Source organism: Parasteatoda tepidariorum, chromosome 8, assembly GCF_982258835.1.
Source record: "Parasteatoda tepidariorum strain Cologne lab strain chromosome 8, Ptep-v5.0, whole genome shotgun sequence".
NCBI classification, from domain to species: Eukaryota; Metazoa; Arthropoda; class Arachnida; order Araneae; family Theridiidae; genus Parasteatoda; species Parasteatoda tepidariorum.
The window spans coordinates 71330444-71348614 of record NC_141762.1 but is presented as its reverse complement, the minus strand read 5'-3'; the positions used below and the strand labels follow the sequence as shown (position 1 = coordinate 71348614).

At 29.1% G+C, this 18171-nt stretch overlaps 1 protein-coding gene across 4 annotated transcripts in view; it reads right to left on the bottom strand.

The window, feature by feature from the left end:
- Positions 1 to 615: 615 nt before the first annotated feature.
- LOC147806295 (synaptotagmin 1-like) overlaps positions 616 to 18171 on the bottom strand; it is a 69554-nt gene continuing 51998 nt past the window's right edge. For 2 of the 4 annotated variants that reach the window (XM_087169118.1, XM_087169117.1), the window contains exons 7-10: positions 16725 to 16842; positions 9301 to 9434; positions 5110 to 5324; positions 616 to 2590 (exon numbers count right to left, since the gene is read on the bottom strand). In XM_087169118.1, the coding sequence (XP_087025244.1) occupies positions 5133 to 5324; positions 9301 to 9434; positions 16725 to 16842 (444 nt within the window). In that variant the 3' untranslated portion in view covers positions 616 to 2590; positions 5110 to 5132. The remainder of the gene's footprint in view (positions 2591 to 5109; positions 5325 to 9300; positions 9435 to 16724; positions 16843 to 18171) is intronic. The other 2 variants (XM_087169120.1, XM_087169119.1) reach the window with 1 other exon arrangement.

Below are 18171 nucleotides of genomic sequence, written 5' to 3'. Positions count from 1 at the left end.
GTAAGGCATTTTATGGATTAAAAAGTGATTTTCAACTGAAATCTAATTTTGACGAACTCCATAAACATTCCGAATCAAATTACGGTAAGAAGTACCGACACTTAGGGTGCATGATCCATAAAATCCGTTTTTACCTTGAATTATTATAAAATAATACTTATTGAAAAGTGATTCAGTGATTTTACTGTAAAAACTATGATATATCAGATTTTTTGTTCTATAGCATGTACCGGTAAACATAGATTTTACGGCATCTGAGTAACGGTACTTCTTACTGAAATTTAATCCGGAATTTTTTAAAGTGTTTCTTAATTTTTTTTTATATTGACGTAGAATTTCAAAAAATTCTAGCCTTAAAAAAGTCTTAATTAGCCTTAAAAAATATCGATGTATCGAAAAAATATCGATATATCGATGCAGAATTTCAAAAAATATTTTGAATTTAAGAAGCGGTAGCCTTAGAAAAAGATGTGTTTACTTGAAATAAATCTTACGACATATCGAAAAATATCGATATATCGATGCAGAATTTCAAACAAATACTTTGAATTTAGGAGCTGGTAGCTATAAAAAAGATTTATTTACTTGAAATTTGGAAATAAAAACACAGAAAAATGAGGATTAATCATGGATGTTACTTTATTTGTGATTTACCAACAGAAAATATCAACAAGAGAGTTCCATAGTAATATTCACACAATTATGATCTCAAACACTGATGCATTCAGTGGGTTAAAACATTAAGTACTATAATCACAGTTTGTTATATTAGAAACAGATATCTTTTATTCAATTCCATCATAAAATATATTTCCACTTGTAAACTTCGAAAAAGAAAAATTTTTCCCACTCATTTATTCTTTTAATAATATATTCATATACAATGGCAAAAGACAGTAAGAAAAGCAAAAAATGCATTGAATACACATGCTATGTTTAATTTAATAATATCATAGAATATTTGAGAATATAGTTTTGTCATAAAGAGAAAAAGTTAGAACATGCCGTGCGTAACTTCACGATGCAAAATTTTTGCTCTCGTTATTTCTAATTCGCCCGATTTCTTTTAATTGAATAAACACTACCAATTCGAATTTCACTTTTCGAAATATTCCTACATAAACTAGTAATGTTTTAATAGAAGAAAAAAGGCTGGATTATAGCCTTTTCCAGGGCTGCGACAAATCCAGACGCATGGAACATTAGGAATAGGCTAGAGCTAAAATTAAGAGTAAATCGTAGGCAGCCATCTAACCACAAGATTCCGTTATGTACGTCAGAGCATAGTAACTCTTTCAAGTTTAAAAAATTTTTTTCGTCTAAATTTTGTCGAACAATGCCTGACTGTTTTCGCAATTTATAAAAATTTTCGTGTTTTCTCAATTACTCGGAGTATTTTTTGTAATCTACATAGACTGCATAACACACTCTGTTAGCCCTAGCACTTGGTCTACAAAGGTGCAGCCCCATGTTTATCACGTGATAGTTTATTTTACAGTATTATGTACTCTAAGAATTGATTAGATATAAATATTTTTTATAAGATTGAAGAATTGCGTGAAAACTTTACAAGATAAATTGGTTCACGTTCGTTGTTTTTGATTTGCTTGTTTTTTTTTAAAATTTGAATATAATGTGATATTAGAAATAAGAGAACACGGCGTAAGCATGAACACTGAACAAATGCACATATTCACGAACGAAACTGATATGCATGAAATAAATTAAAAGACATTTTTAAACCCACGACACGCGACCAATTTTATTTCATTATAGAACTCGGCGCTATTTATAGGAAAAGAAATAGTGCAAAGGACAATAGTGAAACAGGTTTTTAAAATAAAATAAAATTACGAATCATTTTAAGGAAATTTTTAAAAAGCGAACTAAACTAATTTTTTCGAAAAATAAAAATTTTAAGTGCTGTGATAACAAATGTCACGCAAACGATAATTGTGAATACAAACACCACGTGAACAATAGTTGTGAATATAAACGCGCAAACGATAATCACTGTTTATGAAAGACAAATATCCAATCGTATTGCATTCGAATTTCTTTTCTTAACAGTCCAGAATTTGTAAATAGAACATCAAAGGAACCAATTACAAACCCCCAGAGTTAGTCTTGCATTGCAGAAACTGTCTATAAATATCACTTCACAACATTTTTTTCCTAAAGATTACGATAAAATTTTTCCAACTTTAGACTTATACATGTGATATGCAACATTATTAAAATTTTTAGAATTCACACCTAATTACAACCACACTTTGATTTGCATTTCATCTACAGCGAATAAACTTAATAAAACTTTTTTTTTGAAATAATACATAATTATAACTATAATAAATACATAATTGTTACAATACATACAGCATTTCGAAGACAAGTGTCAATGTGAAAGCATGTATATAGCTATTAGCTATTTACAAACCTACGTTCAACCCTATATATTTATGTATACATATTTCTAGATATTTTTGGACACACACGAGTTTATTTTTTTAGGTCATGGAGACAAAATCCGAAATTTGATGTATCTGGAATGTTGTGCTTGGATAAGGTATAGAAATTCCCTTCGAGTGCTCTGAAATACAAAAAAAAATTAGTAAAAACACAAAATTACTTAATAATAAAAATAAATAAAAATAAAATATAATTGTGTTTTTGCAGAACAGTACTTCATCAGGGGACACACTGCCTGCAAATACACAGGAGCCTTTCTGTTATTATCGCATGAAAAAAGAAAATAAATATTATATTTATTTTGCATCAAGTTTGCACCAAAATCAAATTTCATAGAACATTTTAATATGCTTTAAATCAAATTTATACCACCAAATTTAAAACGAGTACAATATTATTATTTATCTTGCATCAAGTTTATATCTAATTCCAAATGACTAAAACATTTTTATTTATTTTGAATCAATGTTTCTGCTTAGTTTTGATGTGCTTTGCATTAATGTTACACCATTTTTAAAATGCAAATTATTCCCTTTTTATTTTACATAATTGCTTAAGGTGCAATGCTGAGGAAATTACTACTGGACGTAAAATGTTATAAACTTGGATCAAGGCATAGAAATTCCCTTCGACTTCTGTGAAATATAAAGAAAAAGTTAATATCACATGCAAAAAGAAAATAAATATTTTAATTTATTTTGCACCAAGTTTGCACCAAAATCATATTACATAGAACATTTTAATATGCTTTAAATAAAATTTATACCACCAAATTTAAAACGAGTAAAATATTATTATATATTTTGCGTCAAGTTTATATCTAATTCCCAATGACTGTAACATTTTTATTTATTTTGAATCAATGTTTCGGTTTAGTTTTCATGTACTTTACAATAATGTTATACCATTTTTAAAATGCAAATAATTCACTTTTTATTTTACGTAATTGTTTAGAGCGCAATTCTAAGGAATTTACTACTGGACATAAAATGTTATAAGCTAGGATCAAGGTATAGAAATTCCCTTCGAGTGTTCTGAAATTTAAAGAAAAAGTTAATATTACATACAAGAAGAAAATAAATATTTTACTTACTTTGCACCAAGTTTGCACCAAAATCAAATTGCATAGAACATTTTAATATGCTTCAAACCAAGTTTATACCAAATTTTAAACGAGTAAAGTATTATTATTTATTTTGCATCAAGCTTATATCAATTCCAAATGACTGTAACATTTTCATTTTGAGTCAATGTCTCGGTTAAGTTATCATATATTTCACATTAATGTTATACCAAACTTAAAAAGCAAATAATTTACTTTTTATTTAGCATAATTGTTTAGGGAGTTATTGCTAAGGAAATTACTACTGAACATAAAATGTTATAAGCTTGGATTAAGGTATAGAAATTCTTTTTTTCCGAGTGGTGTGAATATATATCACATGCAAAAGGAATATAAAAGTTTCTTATTTTTATTTTGCATCAAGTTTGTATCGAAATCAAAATACATAGAACGCTTTTATCTACTTTGCATCAAGTTTATACCAAATCAAAATGTGTGAAATATTTTTATTCATTTTTCATCCAGTTAATATCTAAATCAAACACTATAATATTCTTATTTATTTTTAATCAATGTTTCTGTTTAGTTTATATGCATTCTGACCAAATTTAATATGCATTTAATATTTTTTTTTACTTTGCATAATCATTAAGGGCGTATTTGTAAGGAATATACTTTTAGACATAAAATTTAAATAAGAAATAGAAATCTATCCTTTCCTTCTTAGACACTGCGAAATTAAGAATAAAAATATCATAACTTATGCTAATTATGTAATAATTATTAATAATATTTCGCATCATATTTACCTCTGTTTCGTTTTCGTCTTCAAAAACTAATGTGATGCAGGTTTTTATGTAGGAAGAAACTGATAGCTAAATTTTTATTTTTATTTAACATATATTATAAATATTATATATTATAAATATTATATATTTTATATATTTTATATATGAGTACGTATATGAATGAGAGATCTCTCTTTTTTTACCATTCTGAAAAGAATGCAAAAACTTAATTCATTCAATAGAGAAATAACAAGCTCGATGCATCAGTAATTTTTAGAATAGATTTTCAGACACCTTTTTGAAGGAGATAAACAATTAAGAAAGTCAGTAAATGATTTTTCTCAACAGTTTGAATACAATCATTTTTATGATATAAGCATTATTCTTCAAAATCGTTTGCAAGCATTATTCATGGTGCTCTATAAAAGCCCAGACATTTCTTTTTACGTTTTATAGATGAGTAGGTATATGTACGTATATTTTATATATGAGTACGCATATGAATGAGAGATCTCTCTTTTTTTTACCATTCTGAAAAGAATGCAAAAACTTAATTCATTCAACAGAGAAATATCGAGTCCGATGCATCAGTAGTTAGAACAGATTTTCGAACCCCTTTTTGAAGGGGATAAACAATTAAGAAAGTCAGTAAACGATTTTTCTCATAGTTAACAGTTTGAATACAGTCATTTTTATGATTATTTTGATTGAACATGGTAAAATAACAAATAAATTGTCCCTTAATTATATTTTCCCGGAATATTTCTAACAGTGTACACTTTGACTCACCTAGACGAAAAGAGGAAGGTAGATTAATTGTCTTGTCCTTCCTCCGGGTCTTTGAGCGAATGCCATTGTGCAATTGGTCGACGTGGGGACGCAAGCATGTCCATCCAGTGACGGAGTTCAGTTCCACTCGCATTGCATCCCAAGACCACCTTCCCAATGGGATCCGATGTTCCAATGCGATCATAATCCACCACCGTTATCATCAGCTGCACTTTCTGAAAACACAATTGAGAATTTTAAAATAATAATAGTACACATATACACCAGAACTCTAAAAACTAAGAATGTATTAAAATTATACAAGAATCATCCTAGAAGAATTTATACACTATGATTTCATAGCCAATATTTGAAGACCTCCGAGGAAGAATAGTTCATGTCCATAATAGCTGATTCGGAAAAAGAGGTATTTTGCTCAAAGGAAGGAAGGGTTTTAGCACACTACGGCCCATCTTCATCACTGAGTAATCATTCACGGCTAGAACAGATTTCTCACGTTATTGAATTGTCATCCTCGAAATTCAACAGATGGCGATCCAATTGTGAAAAATGGGAAAAACAGTACTTTTATCTTGGTCTTCATTTCTGAGATATTTTGAATTTATTTTTGCCATTGTACCGTTATTAATAGACATTTCGGAATCCTCGTTTGTAGCATTGTAATATAAAATTTTGATACAGCAGACTTAACGGAGTTTGGAAACTCAAAAAATGCTGATAAATGTTTCAAAGAGGTATTTTTGTTACGTTTCCCTGGAATTTTTTTTCAGGCCATATCTTCCCTCCGTGCTACCATTTGATGAGATTTGTAACAATTAGAATTGAGATACATGTACGAATAATTTTGTACATTTAAAACACTCGTACTTGGAGAAAAACAGAGAAAATGATAAATAATATGCGACCCTTCATTATTTACCTCAAAAAAGACTTTCACATTTTTAAAACATTCAAACTTATTTTTCTCTCCAATTTGTTTCATCAAGAAATTTTCTTTATCCCTCATCAAGAAAATGTATTGCTTTTTGTTGCTTTTGTTAAGATCGTCCTTACGTATTTTTCTGCAGGGGTGATGAAGGGGTTCTGCAGGGGTTTCCAGAATGGAAAGGGCTAACATAAACCTCTTTCCTGATGTCTTTTTTTTCTATCAAAAAGCTTTTTTGCGCCTAATGTACTATTTTTATAACTCAGAGCAATTAATTGTCCATCAATCAAACTACATGTCAAATTACCGGTCCATCTGTAATCCAAGCAATCAATTACGCAATCCAATTACGTGTCCATCTGTAGCTTGCTATCTCTTTGTTGATTTCCAAAAAGGCCCAAAATACGATTATTAAGAAAAAGCCATAGTGTATTGAAAATATCTAAATTTATAATATTTGAAAAGCTACTTTGGCATTGTATAAAAATATACAAATGTTGAGAATTAGTTGTTAAATTTAGTAGTTTACCTGAAAAATCGGGCCATAATTGTTTGCATGTTTTTATGCAATTTTTGATGCAAGTTAATAATGTTTTCAAATATTCTGTTTTTTATCTGTTTTTAAATCCAAACAAGGTTCAAATTACAAAGTTACGTTGTTGAACATTAGTAGTCATAAGGCTAAAAATTGTCGACAGTTCAACTACTGTTAAAAAATAATAATATTAATAATAATTGGAAAAATACGCTAATTATTTAATAAGAAGCTATAATAATACGCTAATTATTTAACTCTTACGATTTGATTAATTTGAATATTTAAGTACAGTTGTGCTTTGCATTCGGCTTGGTTACCATTAAAGTTTACTTGTTGTACAAAATAACTTTTAAAGGAGACCCAGCTGGTTGCCAAAGGCAACTAGCAAATTAATATTCTTAAATACTTGAAATAGTTAACCATTTTATGGTCCAGTAAATTTTTTTCACCAATATGGTATATACATTTTAAAACTAAAGCTTTTTTTTTCAAGTTTATAACTGTGCCTTTTTATTCAATGGCGTAAGAGCTACAAAAAGCGCTCTTAATGCTTTCTCATAAATGAATACGTAGACATTTAACGGGAATAATTTAACAGAATTAATCATAAAAACATACTATGATTCTGTTTAAAAAAATATTATCTAATAATCAAATTTGATTTTACCAAAGTACGTAAGAGTAAGACCTCTTTTGATACATAAAAATTTTATGCGTCTATTCTTCGATACTTTCAGACAATGTCTAGACAGTGATGGTCACATAACGACGAGAAGTAAAAAAAAAAATAGAGCTTTCTAAAGACTACTTCCTGCATTTATTATAAAACGATGACATTTTTATTGATAAATTGTGTCTGTTAGGAATTTTATGAACGGTTTTAAGTGAGTATAAATTTATTATTCGAAATAAATCTTCAGAAACAAACATGGCTTATTTCAATTTTAAACAACAGATTGTTTGTAAACTTTGAAAAAATATAATGCTTAACATTTAATGCATAAGAAAAATCTTTATTGTTATTTACATTAATAGAATATTACAGATTAATTATAGTTTTAAGAATTTCTGACTTATTTGAACAACTTGCAGCAAAAATTTATTTAGATAAAAATCCATAATTAGTAATCATAATTAATTCGAAACATAATAATAAATTGCACTGTAAAATAACTTTATTCTCTAAAAATGCCTTGTCTGATAAAATGAAATTTGAAAGATTGTTGGTTAGATGTTACAAAGACATTACACCAGTAGTTGCCAAATGGTGTTAAAGTGGCGGATCCAGCGGGGGGCGGGTCATGGGGGTCATGACCCCCCCCCCCCCAATTGAAAAAAAATTTAAAAAAAACTTTTTTAATAGTTTACAAAAGAAAAGAAAATATTTCACAAATTATTTAAGGGGGGCAATCCTACTCTAAGGGCATATACACCTAGGTAGGTCGGAAAAATCGATTTTTTTTTCTCCCAAAGCCAAGATTTGCCGAAGTTTTTAAAAAACGCATTACATTTATTATTTAAAGATGTTGAATACCTGAATTATTTATGTATTGTTCTATTGCTCATTATGAAACAAATAAATGAAAAGACTAGCATTAAAAACCCCATTTTTTTTTTCTTCAAAAAAATATTTAAAAAAATTTTTCTCTAAGAAAAATTAATTGTGGGGGGAGGGAATCTGAGTCCATGATGACCCCCAGGAAAAATTTCTGGATCCACCCCTGTGGTGTTCCGCTGCAGAATCCAATAGCCTCGTTTGAGGAAAACCGGGTTTTCGTGACTTAGGACTTCTTTGCGATGTGCAAACCACAGATATTTAAAAACTAAATAACAAGATTGGACACGCTGGTAAATCACCCACACCAAATTGCTCTTTAATTTCTACCAAAACTATATAAAGATCATATATTTTACCAAAATCGTTTATTATATTTTACCAAAATAATTACCGGAGATGGTAATGATTTTGGTAAAATAAACGATGAGTATGGTTTCAGACTATGAGATAAAATTTGGTATAGGTCGTAAAATGTGGTAATTTTAGCAAAACAGTTTAGTTAAACTTACTCTTCAAATTTGTATTTTTTACTGAATGTGGGGTAATTTACTGGATTGTTATAAAGACTGTAATTTTGAACACCAGAATTTCCGGTAAACCATTTCCATATGAAAGGAAAAATTACCAAATGAATGGTTTAGATACTATACGTTTAGGTTTTATTAACCAGAAATATCGTTTTTATTGCCGATCGGCCTGTGTAGGGGGCAGGGAACTGTCCTTGCATCAGAAAGGTCCTGGGTTCGAATCCCGGGCAAGACATGGATGTTTCTTTCTCTCTCTGTGTGTTCTATGTCCTTTCTCCTTTGTGTGTAAATGTGACCCGCCCTATAAACAGGTTGTGGTTGTGTGAATGGCGTGGCAGAAGTCGTATTCCTAGCCATAGATGGCGCTACTGAAAAACAGCAACAATCGCACCCCCACTGCCTAAAACAGACATACGACAAAAAAAAAAAAAAACGTTTTTATTTACCAGAAACGTCATTCCCATACAGTCCGATAATTTTTCTAGAATTATTTTCGCTAAGTAGATAAGAAATTTCGTTTTCAGAACACTTTTAAATTCCAAAAAGAAACATTAGATACAATACATTTTTAGCAAAGTAAAACAAGGGTTAAAACTTAATAATTAAATTTATAAAAAAATACAAACAATATTTTGTTATTTACCTGTATCTGTTCGAAGGGGATCTCAAACGTAAAGGATTCGTTATAATAAGGGTTCAACGTGCACTTCTTGATACTCGTTTTCTTCTTTTTGATTCGCTTGCCATTCATCATAATGGCGATTTTTACATATGGATCTGAAATAAATTGTACAAATCAATCACATCGTAAATCCTTATTTTTCTTCATTTACAATATTTTTAAAGAATACACGAGCGCTGAATATATTTAACAGAGAGCTGAATCTAATGCTGAAATTTTTTGACAGGAGTCGGCTCTATTTATCAGTGGCGAAATACAAAATATATAAAAAGAAATGCGTTGATGAAGATGAAGAACACTCACTAGTGCAATAGATTAAAAAAAGGTATTCCGACAGAGGAAAGGAAACCCTTACAAAAAATAAGATGTTTTTGAGGTTGTTTTGTGGTTAACAGGTGTAAAACAATACACATGAATTAGATAATAAGGTTATATTTTGCAGCAAAAATAATCTCCTCGATAAACCTCAATTTCAACATTATTTTCACCTCCATAAAATCAAACTCATATATATTTAAGCGAAACTTTTAGTTAAAATCGAGTGAAAGTAGTCACACTTCAGATATACTTATTTGCTTTAAGTGTATACAAAATATCCTGTACACCTCAAAAACAATCTATCTAAGCTGGTTGCTCTAAGGTATGTTTCTATCAACCTAAAAACAACCTTAATTGAAGGTAAAACAACCTCATGCACCTTATTGGACTGTACATATGACTGATTTTATACAGAAACTCACAGACCTTCCCTAACAACAATTTTACCTCGGCCCCAGTTGGCTAATAATTGGCCTATATGAACATACATTCAAGGGGCAATATTGAGATGTCTAGAGTTTTTAATATTGGTCCTGTATAGAGCCAATATTGGCATACATAGACTCAAAATAAGGCATATATTGGCTGAATAATAAACACATCTGACAATTCTATACAACACCTGACTGTAAATATCGGGTAAATCGGATATCGATATCGGAGAAATAATGGCCCTTTGAACCTTTATTGAGCCAAGATTCTTGAATATTGGTTCAATATGGGACCAAGTATTTTGCTGCTAGGGTTATTACATCTCAATAGGGCTACAAAATCTCCTGATTTGAACCTTATAGAAAACTTGAGAGCTTCGTGGAACTGTAGATAAAACGCTGAAATCAGCATAACCGCAATTTGATGAATTCCAGCCGTGGTGAATCATGGGATAGAGCTCTCGTGTCCCAATGAGGTGAATCGGGTTCGAATCCCAGCGATGGCTGGTTGATACGAATTCCGCACCCAGCTCGCGCCGACCACAGAGCTCACGTAAAATATCCTCAGTGGTAGACTAATTATGGATTAGAGTCCACATGCCGCCAGGCTTTCAATGGGAGGTTTTTATGGTTTCCCTCACTATCTAACTCAAATGCGGGTTAGTTCCTTCACGAAAACAAATTTCCCTCAGTACTTGATCCAGTGGTTCCTTTGTCTTCAAGATAGTGTTAAAAATTACAAGGTCTTGGAGTTGAACATTGATAGTGGTAAACTCAAAAATTGGATTGGCAATTCAATGACGGGTATAAAATAAAATAAAATTAGATGAACTCGTGCAATCTTTTGTAAGTTACTTAAACTGGATACAATCCGACGCACCCCCAAGACTCTGTGAACACAATTCCTAACTGAATTCAGGCCGTTTTAAGTCTATCGGCATTTCTGGTTATTAAACGATGCTTTACTTGTACATGCATAAATTTTCGTCCAGTGAGCAGAAATACTTTTATTTGGAATTGCACTTTTTAGGAGAAAATGTCTAAAATATTTTTTTCTGTTTTACTGTTACTTTAGAAAAGTTACTCTATTTTGTGTACTCTACTTTAGAAAAGTAAAGAACCTGCGAATAATCAACGATCTATGGTTGCATTTATACGAAAAATTCAAGATAAACCTTAGATTCACCTTAGAAGTAAATTAATTAGTTCGTAAATCTAAATCAATAATTTGTTCTTTATAATCTAAAACTATAAAGGAAAAATATTTATGATTTGGTTAGTTATTTTGAATGACAAAGATGCTTAAAGTAAAGATTATACTGCTTGAACAGTTTGTTTTAAGTAAAGAGGGAAAATTAACCTTTATATTGTAAGTAAAATAAAGCAATAAAATAACATCTTATAAGAAAGCTTCTTAAAGTTCATTGCACCATGCTGATATTAAATTAATTAAACTGAAATTCGCAAAGAAGGTATCCTTCGATTAAATCAACAAATATTCCACGAATTTAGAAACAACGTTCAAAATCCATGAGAGCTAGTTCGAAATCTCTTTAATGTGACGTCAAATGCAGTGAATAAACTTTCAGTGTATCCATGGCAACCAATTTACCGGCCTCATTGTCATGGCAACTTATTTTAAGCACTATTTGAGTTCATAAGGAATATTTCATTTTTCTTTTAATATTGGGGCAAAATGGAATAAAGTTACCCTCATTACAATGAACCTCAGAATATTGAATCTATTTTTAGCTTAAGTATCCTAATTTATTTCTTAATAATAATATAACACATTGGAGTGGGGTAAAGCTTTTTGAAAGCAGTCATTAGGGAGGTATACACAGTTACTCAAGTCTAAAAAGCCTTTTTATTTGAAAGAAAATATTTTTTCATTCCGTAAATATTAAGCAATATTTTGTTAGCAAACATGAAAAACGAGTTATTCTATGAATTAGTCAAATGATTTGGAATCATTCTTCACGAATAGGGATATTTTTTACTGCTTAACTTCTAGATAGTTGATTGAGTGTAAACAATAAAAAGATTCTGGAATGGAAATGGAATCTACTTCCCGTGTATTACACATCTTTTAAGTTTTCAAGACGATACGTATTGTCAAGCTTGATATTCTAGAAAGTTTTATTAATGAGATTGTATTTAAATACACTCGTAATTTTGTCATTCATTTGATTTTTCAGTACTTTTTATAAATTCTAATAGAGCGTGAGCCATAAATCAGTTGAAAAAATTAAAATAACGACATAAATAGAGACTACAGATTTTTAAATTAAATGGATTATTCTTGAATTATTTACGTATATATATATATATATATATATATATATATATATATATATATATATAAACTCAAAATGTAGAGAAAATAAGGGAAAAATTACAGAACAATGAAAAAAGGGGAAAAAAATAATAATAAAACTAAAAATAAAAAAAACAGGAGAAGGAAGAAAAAAAAAGAAAGAACAAAAATTTTTAAAAAATGCGAAAATAAAATATATAATCTTTTCATCAGCTCACACGATTATATCCGCAAAAAAGAGTGCTTTCTAATATTGCTTCAATATAGCCAAAGCAAAATATATCAAAACACAATAGTGTGAGAAGCACTCAAAAATCTTCTTAATATTCTTCGTGTTTTTTTTGTCTTTATTTATTATGCTATATATATATATATATATATATATATATATATATATATATATATATATATATATATACATAAAATATATAATGTTACAAAAATAATACATTCTCTGAATAAACATAACTTTTTCTCGACGGATTCATATTTCTGACCCCCAAAATGTAGGGGGTCTGGCCACAATCTGGGAAATACGATCATAATAGTTTGTTCAGTTGGTTTCTGTAAAGTTTAGACCCTTTAATGTTAATGTGCATATTTTGTCTTGTAAACAAATTGAAAAATTTAAAATTGGTCGAATAGTTAGTTTGAACTCGAATTTTAAAAATACGATTTTTAAAAAGAAAAATTCTGTTCCTTAGAAACTATAGGCTGTAATCGTTCAAATTTTGTAATTTGCCATGTAAAATTACGCTCTTTAAAATTATATAAAAAATTGCAAGTCTTGAAATTTAAATTTTTTTAAATAATATAGTAAATAATAATAAAACAAAAAGTTATTTTTTGCATTTAATTATTTTTGGGAAGCCAATTTTATAATTGCGTGAAGAAAAAAAATTTCAGTTTGCTTAAATAGTTATCGAGAAGATAAGGCTCGCAAAAAATAAAGTTATCATAAAGTTATCATTATCATTAAAAATAAAGTTATCAAATTTTGGACCACTCTCCGGACCAAAACGATTAGGACTGATTGATTAAGAAGGATTAAGACTGTGACTATTCCCCATAATGATTTTTTTGAGGGGAGTCTGAAGTCCGAATCCACCGAAAGAACTTATGTTTATTCAGAGAAAGTACGCGTTTGTATCTGATTTCATAAGAAAAGCACAGTCGGTACTACTCATATATGGCAGTACTTTTACTTTCGTTACTTGTACCGTCGGTACAAGTAAAAAGTACGTACTTTTACTTGTACTTCGTTACTTTTTAAATTTAGTACTTTTACTTGTACTTTCGTTACTTTTTTAGGGAAAAAGTACAAGTATTTGTAACGGAAATATCGAACGAAATCGTTACTTTTTTTTCTAAAACTCGGTAAGCTTTCTAAAAAGCAAAATATTAAATTGAAAAAAATGCTTATGTTTTTTTTTTAATTTATAAAATTAATGTGCAATATACATGCATTCACAGCTGACTTCGTGTTTAAATACCTTCTGTTTCAACTTATACTGCACATTCAATTATTTTTTACTAGCTCAAAGATCACAAAGCTATCTGAAACCCTGTGTTTGCTTTGTTTATGTTTGTGCTTTTAAAACGCGTCTCTAAAGAGTAAAACAATCTTAAATCAATGGTAATTTAAATAAATAAAAATAATAAACTAAAAATTAAAATCAATAGATAAAATTTCTTTTTCTTGCAAATCCATAAAAAGTTTGAAATTAAAACTATATTTGATTTTAAAATTATATTATACGATTATATTATAAAATTATATTATAATATTCTTTCGAATTTAAAAATAAATTTAAATCCAAAACTTTCAAAATTAAAAATAATTAAATAAATGACAACAATTTGGCAAAAACTTTAAAGAGCATAAGAATATTATTCAATAAAATTTTAGGTTACTTTGAATTTTCGATTTCCTAGAAATGTACTTTTAAATCATTACTTTTTTTGCTTAGTACTTGTACTTTTACTTGTACTTTTTACTCGTTACTTTTTAAAATAAGAACTTTTTACTTTTTACTCGTTACTTTTTTTAAAAATACTTGTACTTTTACTCGTTACTTTTTTAAAGTAACGTTGCCATATATGGTACTACTTAATTAAGTAGGATACTTGAGGTTCTCCCTTGTGCCATTAATATGTTTTAGAACATGAAGATCCGATCATTAGATCAGAAGTAATTCAGGGTGATCTATTTTTTCCCCAAACAATATGGAATGACACATTTGTTTGATTTTTATGAGTAACTAAATCAGACGTGAAACTAAATCAAAAGTAATAAACGAGAAACTTTAGTTCGAATTTTAACTGATAGTGCCACCTGAGGTTATCTTTATACCATTAATTATCCTTAAACACTTATTATTCTACATTGCGAGAAAGAATTCATAAAAATTTTTAAAATTTTTCTTTTATTGTATCTTTCATTTCAATTACTTTATGCACTTGCGTTTAAAATGCATAAAAAAGTTTTGTTTTTCTGAGTTTTGGGGTAATTTTTCCTTTTTCTTATTTTTTTGAAACAATTTTTTTTCTTAAAAGTTCCAATTTCTTTAAGATAATTATATTAAATTCGTTAAATATAATTCTGAATTATTATGTTTACCAATTAGATTGAATTATGTTTGCCTATTGATTGTTATCAAATCAATTGTTTTAAATTCGTTAAATGAATTTGGTGAATTTTGAGTGATTCTTAAAATTATTTGCAAATAAGGAATTTAAAAGTTTAAATTTTAAACCTGAATGAAATGTAGGTATTCTGTTTTCAGGAAATACATGTTACAAACTAGAGAAAAGTTCGTATCAATGTATTTGATTCTTTGTACTTAATACCTAGAACTTTTTGAAGGTGCCTATTATACCGAGTGAAACATGAAATTAATGAGTACATTGAGTATGAACCGTGAAATTTCCTGATGTACCCAATTAAAAATTTCAGGATTTGGAAACACAGCAGTTTGCATTTATTCTGATATAAAAAAAATTAAATGAATAAAAAAATGAAAACTAACGAAAAAGATAAGAGACTTGAAAAAATGCATAGCTGATAGATTTTCGTAGATAAAACACATTTCTCTATCTTATCATGCGTATTTATAAAGCAACATAAAAACTAAAACATAGTTCTAAATTAATATTGAACCTGAGTAAATTTATAAATTAACTAAATTATCTCAGTTTGTTTGTTTACATTCTTTCGTTTATATAACCTTTTAGTTAAATTTAACTTTTAGCTTTGTTTGAATTAGTTTTTCGATGCTCAAGCGAGAAAAATCATTAATTAGTTTCTTCGAAAATTTTTAAGCTTGTACGTTGAAGAATTCATGTGCATGACTGCTTACTCACTTGATATTTCAGTTTATAGTTCTTTGTTTCAGAAATGAAAGAAGTTTCATCGATTTGTCGAAAGTATATGCATCTACAAACTAACACAACGAGGATTTGTATTCTAAAATTATGGTAAAATAATCGACAGCAGATTGTCCATCCAATAAGACACGCAGGTTTTAGGGATAGGAACATTTTTACCTATACGGTTTTGAAATCGAACAACTGGTATGGTTGAAAAACCGTGAATACAAATCTATACGGTTTTGTAAGCATACATCAATAGGATGGCTCAAAACCCGCAAATATTAGCTACGTTATGTTGAGCTCTTTCGTTAAGGAATGCATATTTAAAGTTAGATTGTGGTTAAGTTGGGTTCTTTTTTTGTCAATTGAACCAAGGAATGTGACTTAACTAATTTACCTGGAGGCACCACCTACCGAGAGAGATCGTAAATTCTAGACTCTCTAGTGTTAAGCAGCTGTGTGGTGCTATCATCTATGCGAGAATGAGAGTTTCGTATCCCAATAGTCCAGATTCACAAATTGGGGAGTGAAAGACACTGGAAACTTTTCCTGTAAAAAGAATTCAAGGAAGCGGTGGAAATATTGTGGTGTCAACGCTGGGACTCGGACCCCAGTTCAACTATTCTTGAGTATGAACGACTGATCCTCTTTGCTATAATATGTACCCAGTTACAAGGAACTAAGTGGCTTCAAAAGTAGGCATTCTTGCTAAACCATATTTGGAGGAAACGGCAATAAACGATTTTTCTTTCAAATAACAGTTTGATTACCTTCTTTTTACGGTAGTTTGACTATTTTGGTTGAATATGGCAAAATAACAAATAAATAAATTGTTATTTAGCCATTTTTTCCTGGAAATTCTAACGATGCATATACTTCACATTAATACTTTATATTATGTATATAAATAGTATAATAATATATTAATTTATATTAATTTTCCTTACCAGATAGGCCACCAACGTCCATCTTTTTCAGATTTTTGGCTTCCAGAATTACAACCGTTAGTTTTCCGGCTGTCGGGACGTATCTCAGTGAGAAACAAATATCTCCAAGCTTGTTTTCCTATCAAATCACAAAGTTTGAATTAAACGAAAGATATTTCCATTAACCATAACAGTGAACAACCGATTAGTTAACGACATACATTTCACCGATTAAATAATAATTTGAATTACTGCCGAAGAAGCTAGCAAAGAGAGGAACAACGTGTAATTTCAAGTTCAATAATATAATTTTATAACTCATTTTAAAAATGTGTTTTGAAACTTAACTATTTCTTAAGAAATTTCCTATCTTATGTCTTCTTATGAACTAAAAGAATCTAAACAGTTATAACTGCATTTTTTATGTGATAATTTAATGGTTATTCGATAAATAGAGTTGCATACATTAAATAAAATATTGCAAGCACTATAACTACTTTTCTTAGTTATCTATTAAAAAATATTTAATATCAATTTTAAATAAAATATGGAAACTATAATAACCATTTTTACGTTTAAATTAATTAATAAAATTAAATTAAATTTTTTTAATGTTTTTAAAATTTTTGAAAGAAAAAGTTTTCAAAATTTTTTTTAAGTGTCCTAATTTCAAAAACTTTTGTAATTCTCAAAGAAAGTAAAATTATCTTAGTGTTGTAGAATAGAAATGTAGATTCCCCATTTTTAGTTAGAGGTTATGTTTCAGAACCATATATGAGGACTGGTCTTCAGCGAATACCATTTTTATATGCACTCAAAGATGTTTCTGAGAACCTTTCCTTCAAAAACTAATATTTTGTGTTCTCCATTTTTAGTTAAAGGTCATGTTTCAGCACCATATATTAGGACTGGTCAAGGCCATTTTTTACGCACTCAAAGATGCTTCTGAAAACCTTTCTTTCAAAAACTAATATTTTGTGTTATCCACTTTTAGTTAGAGGTCATGTTTCAGAACCATATATTAGGACTGGTCTTTGCTGAAGGCCATTTTCTTTGACCTTCTCAAAGATACTTATGAGAATCTTCTTTCAAAAACTGAAATTTTGTGTTCTCTATTTCTTAGTTAGGAGCCTTGTTTTCGAACTGTTTGGAATAGCCTTCGCCGAAAGACACTTTTTTTTCTTCAACAAGCATGCTTTATTGAAAAGCTGTTATTTTTGTACTCTATTTTCAGTTAGAAGCCATGTTTCAGGGTCATAATGGGACTAGCCTAATAAGAGTTTTATAGATTAGAAACTCTGTTTTCACGGAGAAAAAAATAGCCACTTAGATTATTGGATAAAATTAATTACAGTTTTCAAACAAATTTTTTTCTAGCCCGATCTGAAGGCTATTAAAAAGTAGGGAAATTAATTATTAATTTTAATTATAAGATAAATGTAACAAATAATACAAGCTGTCAGAGAAT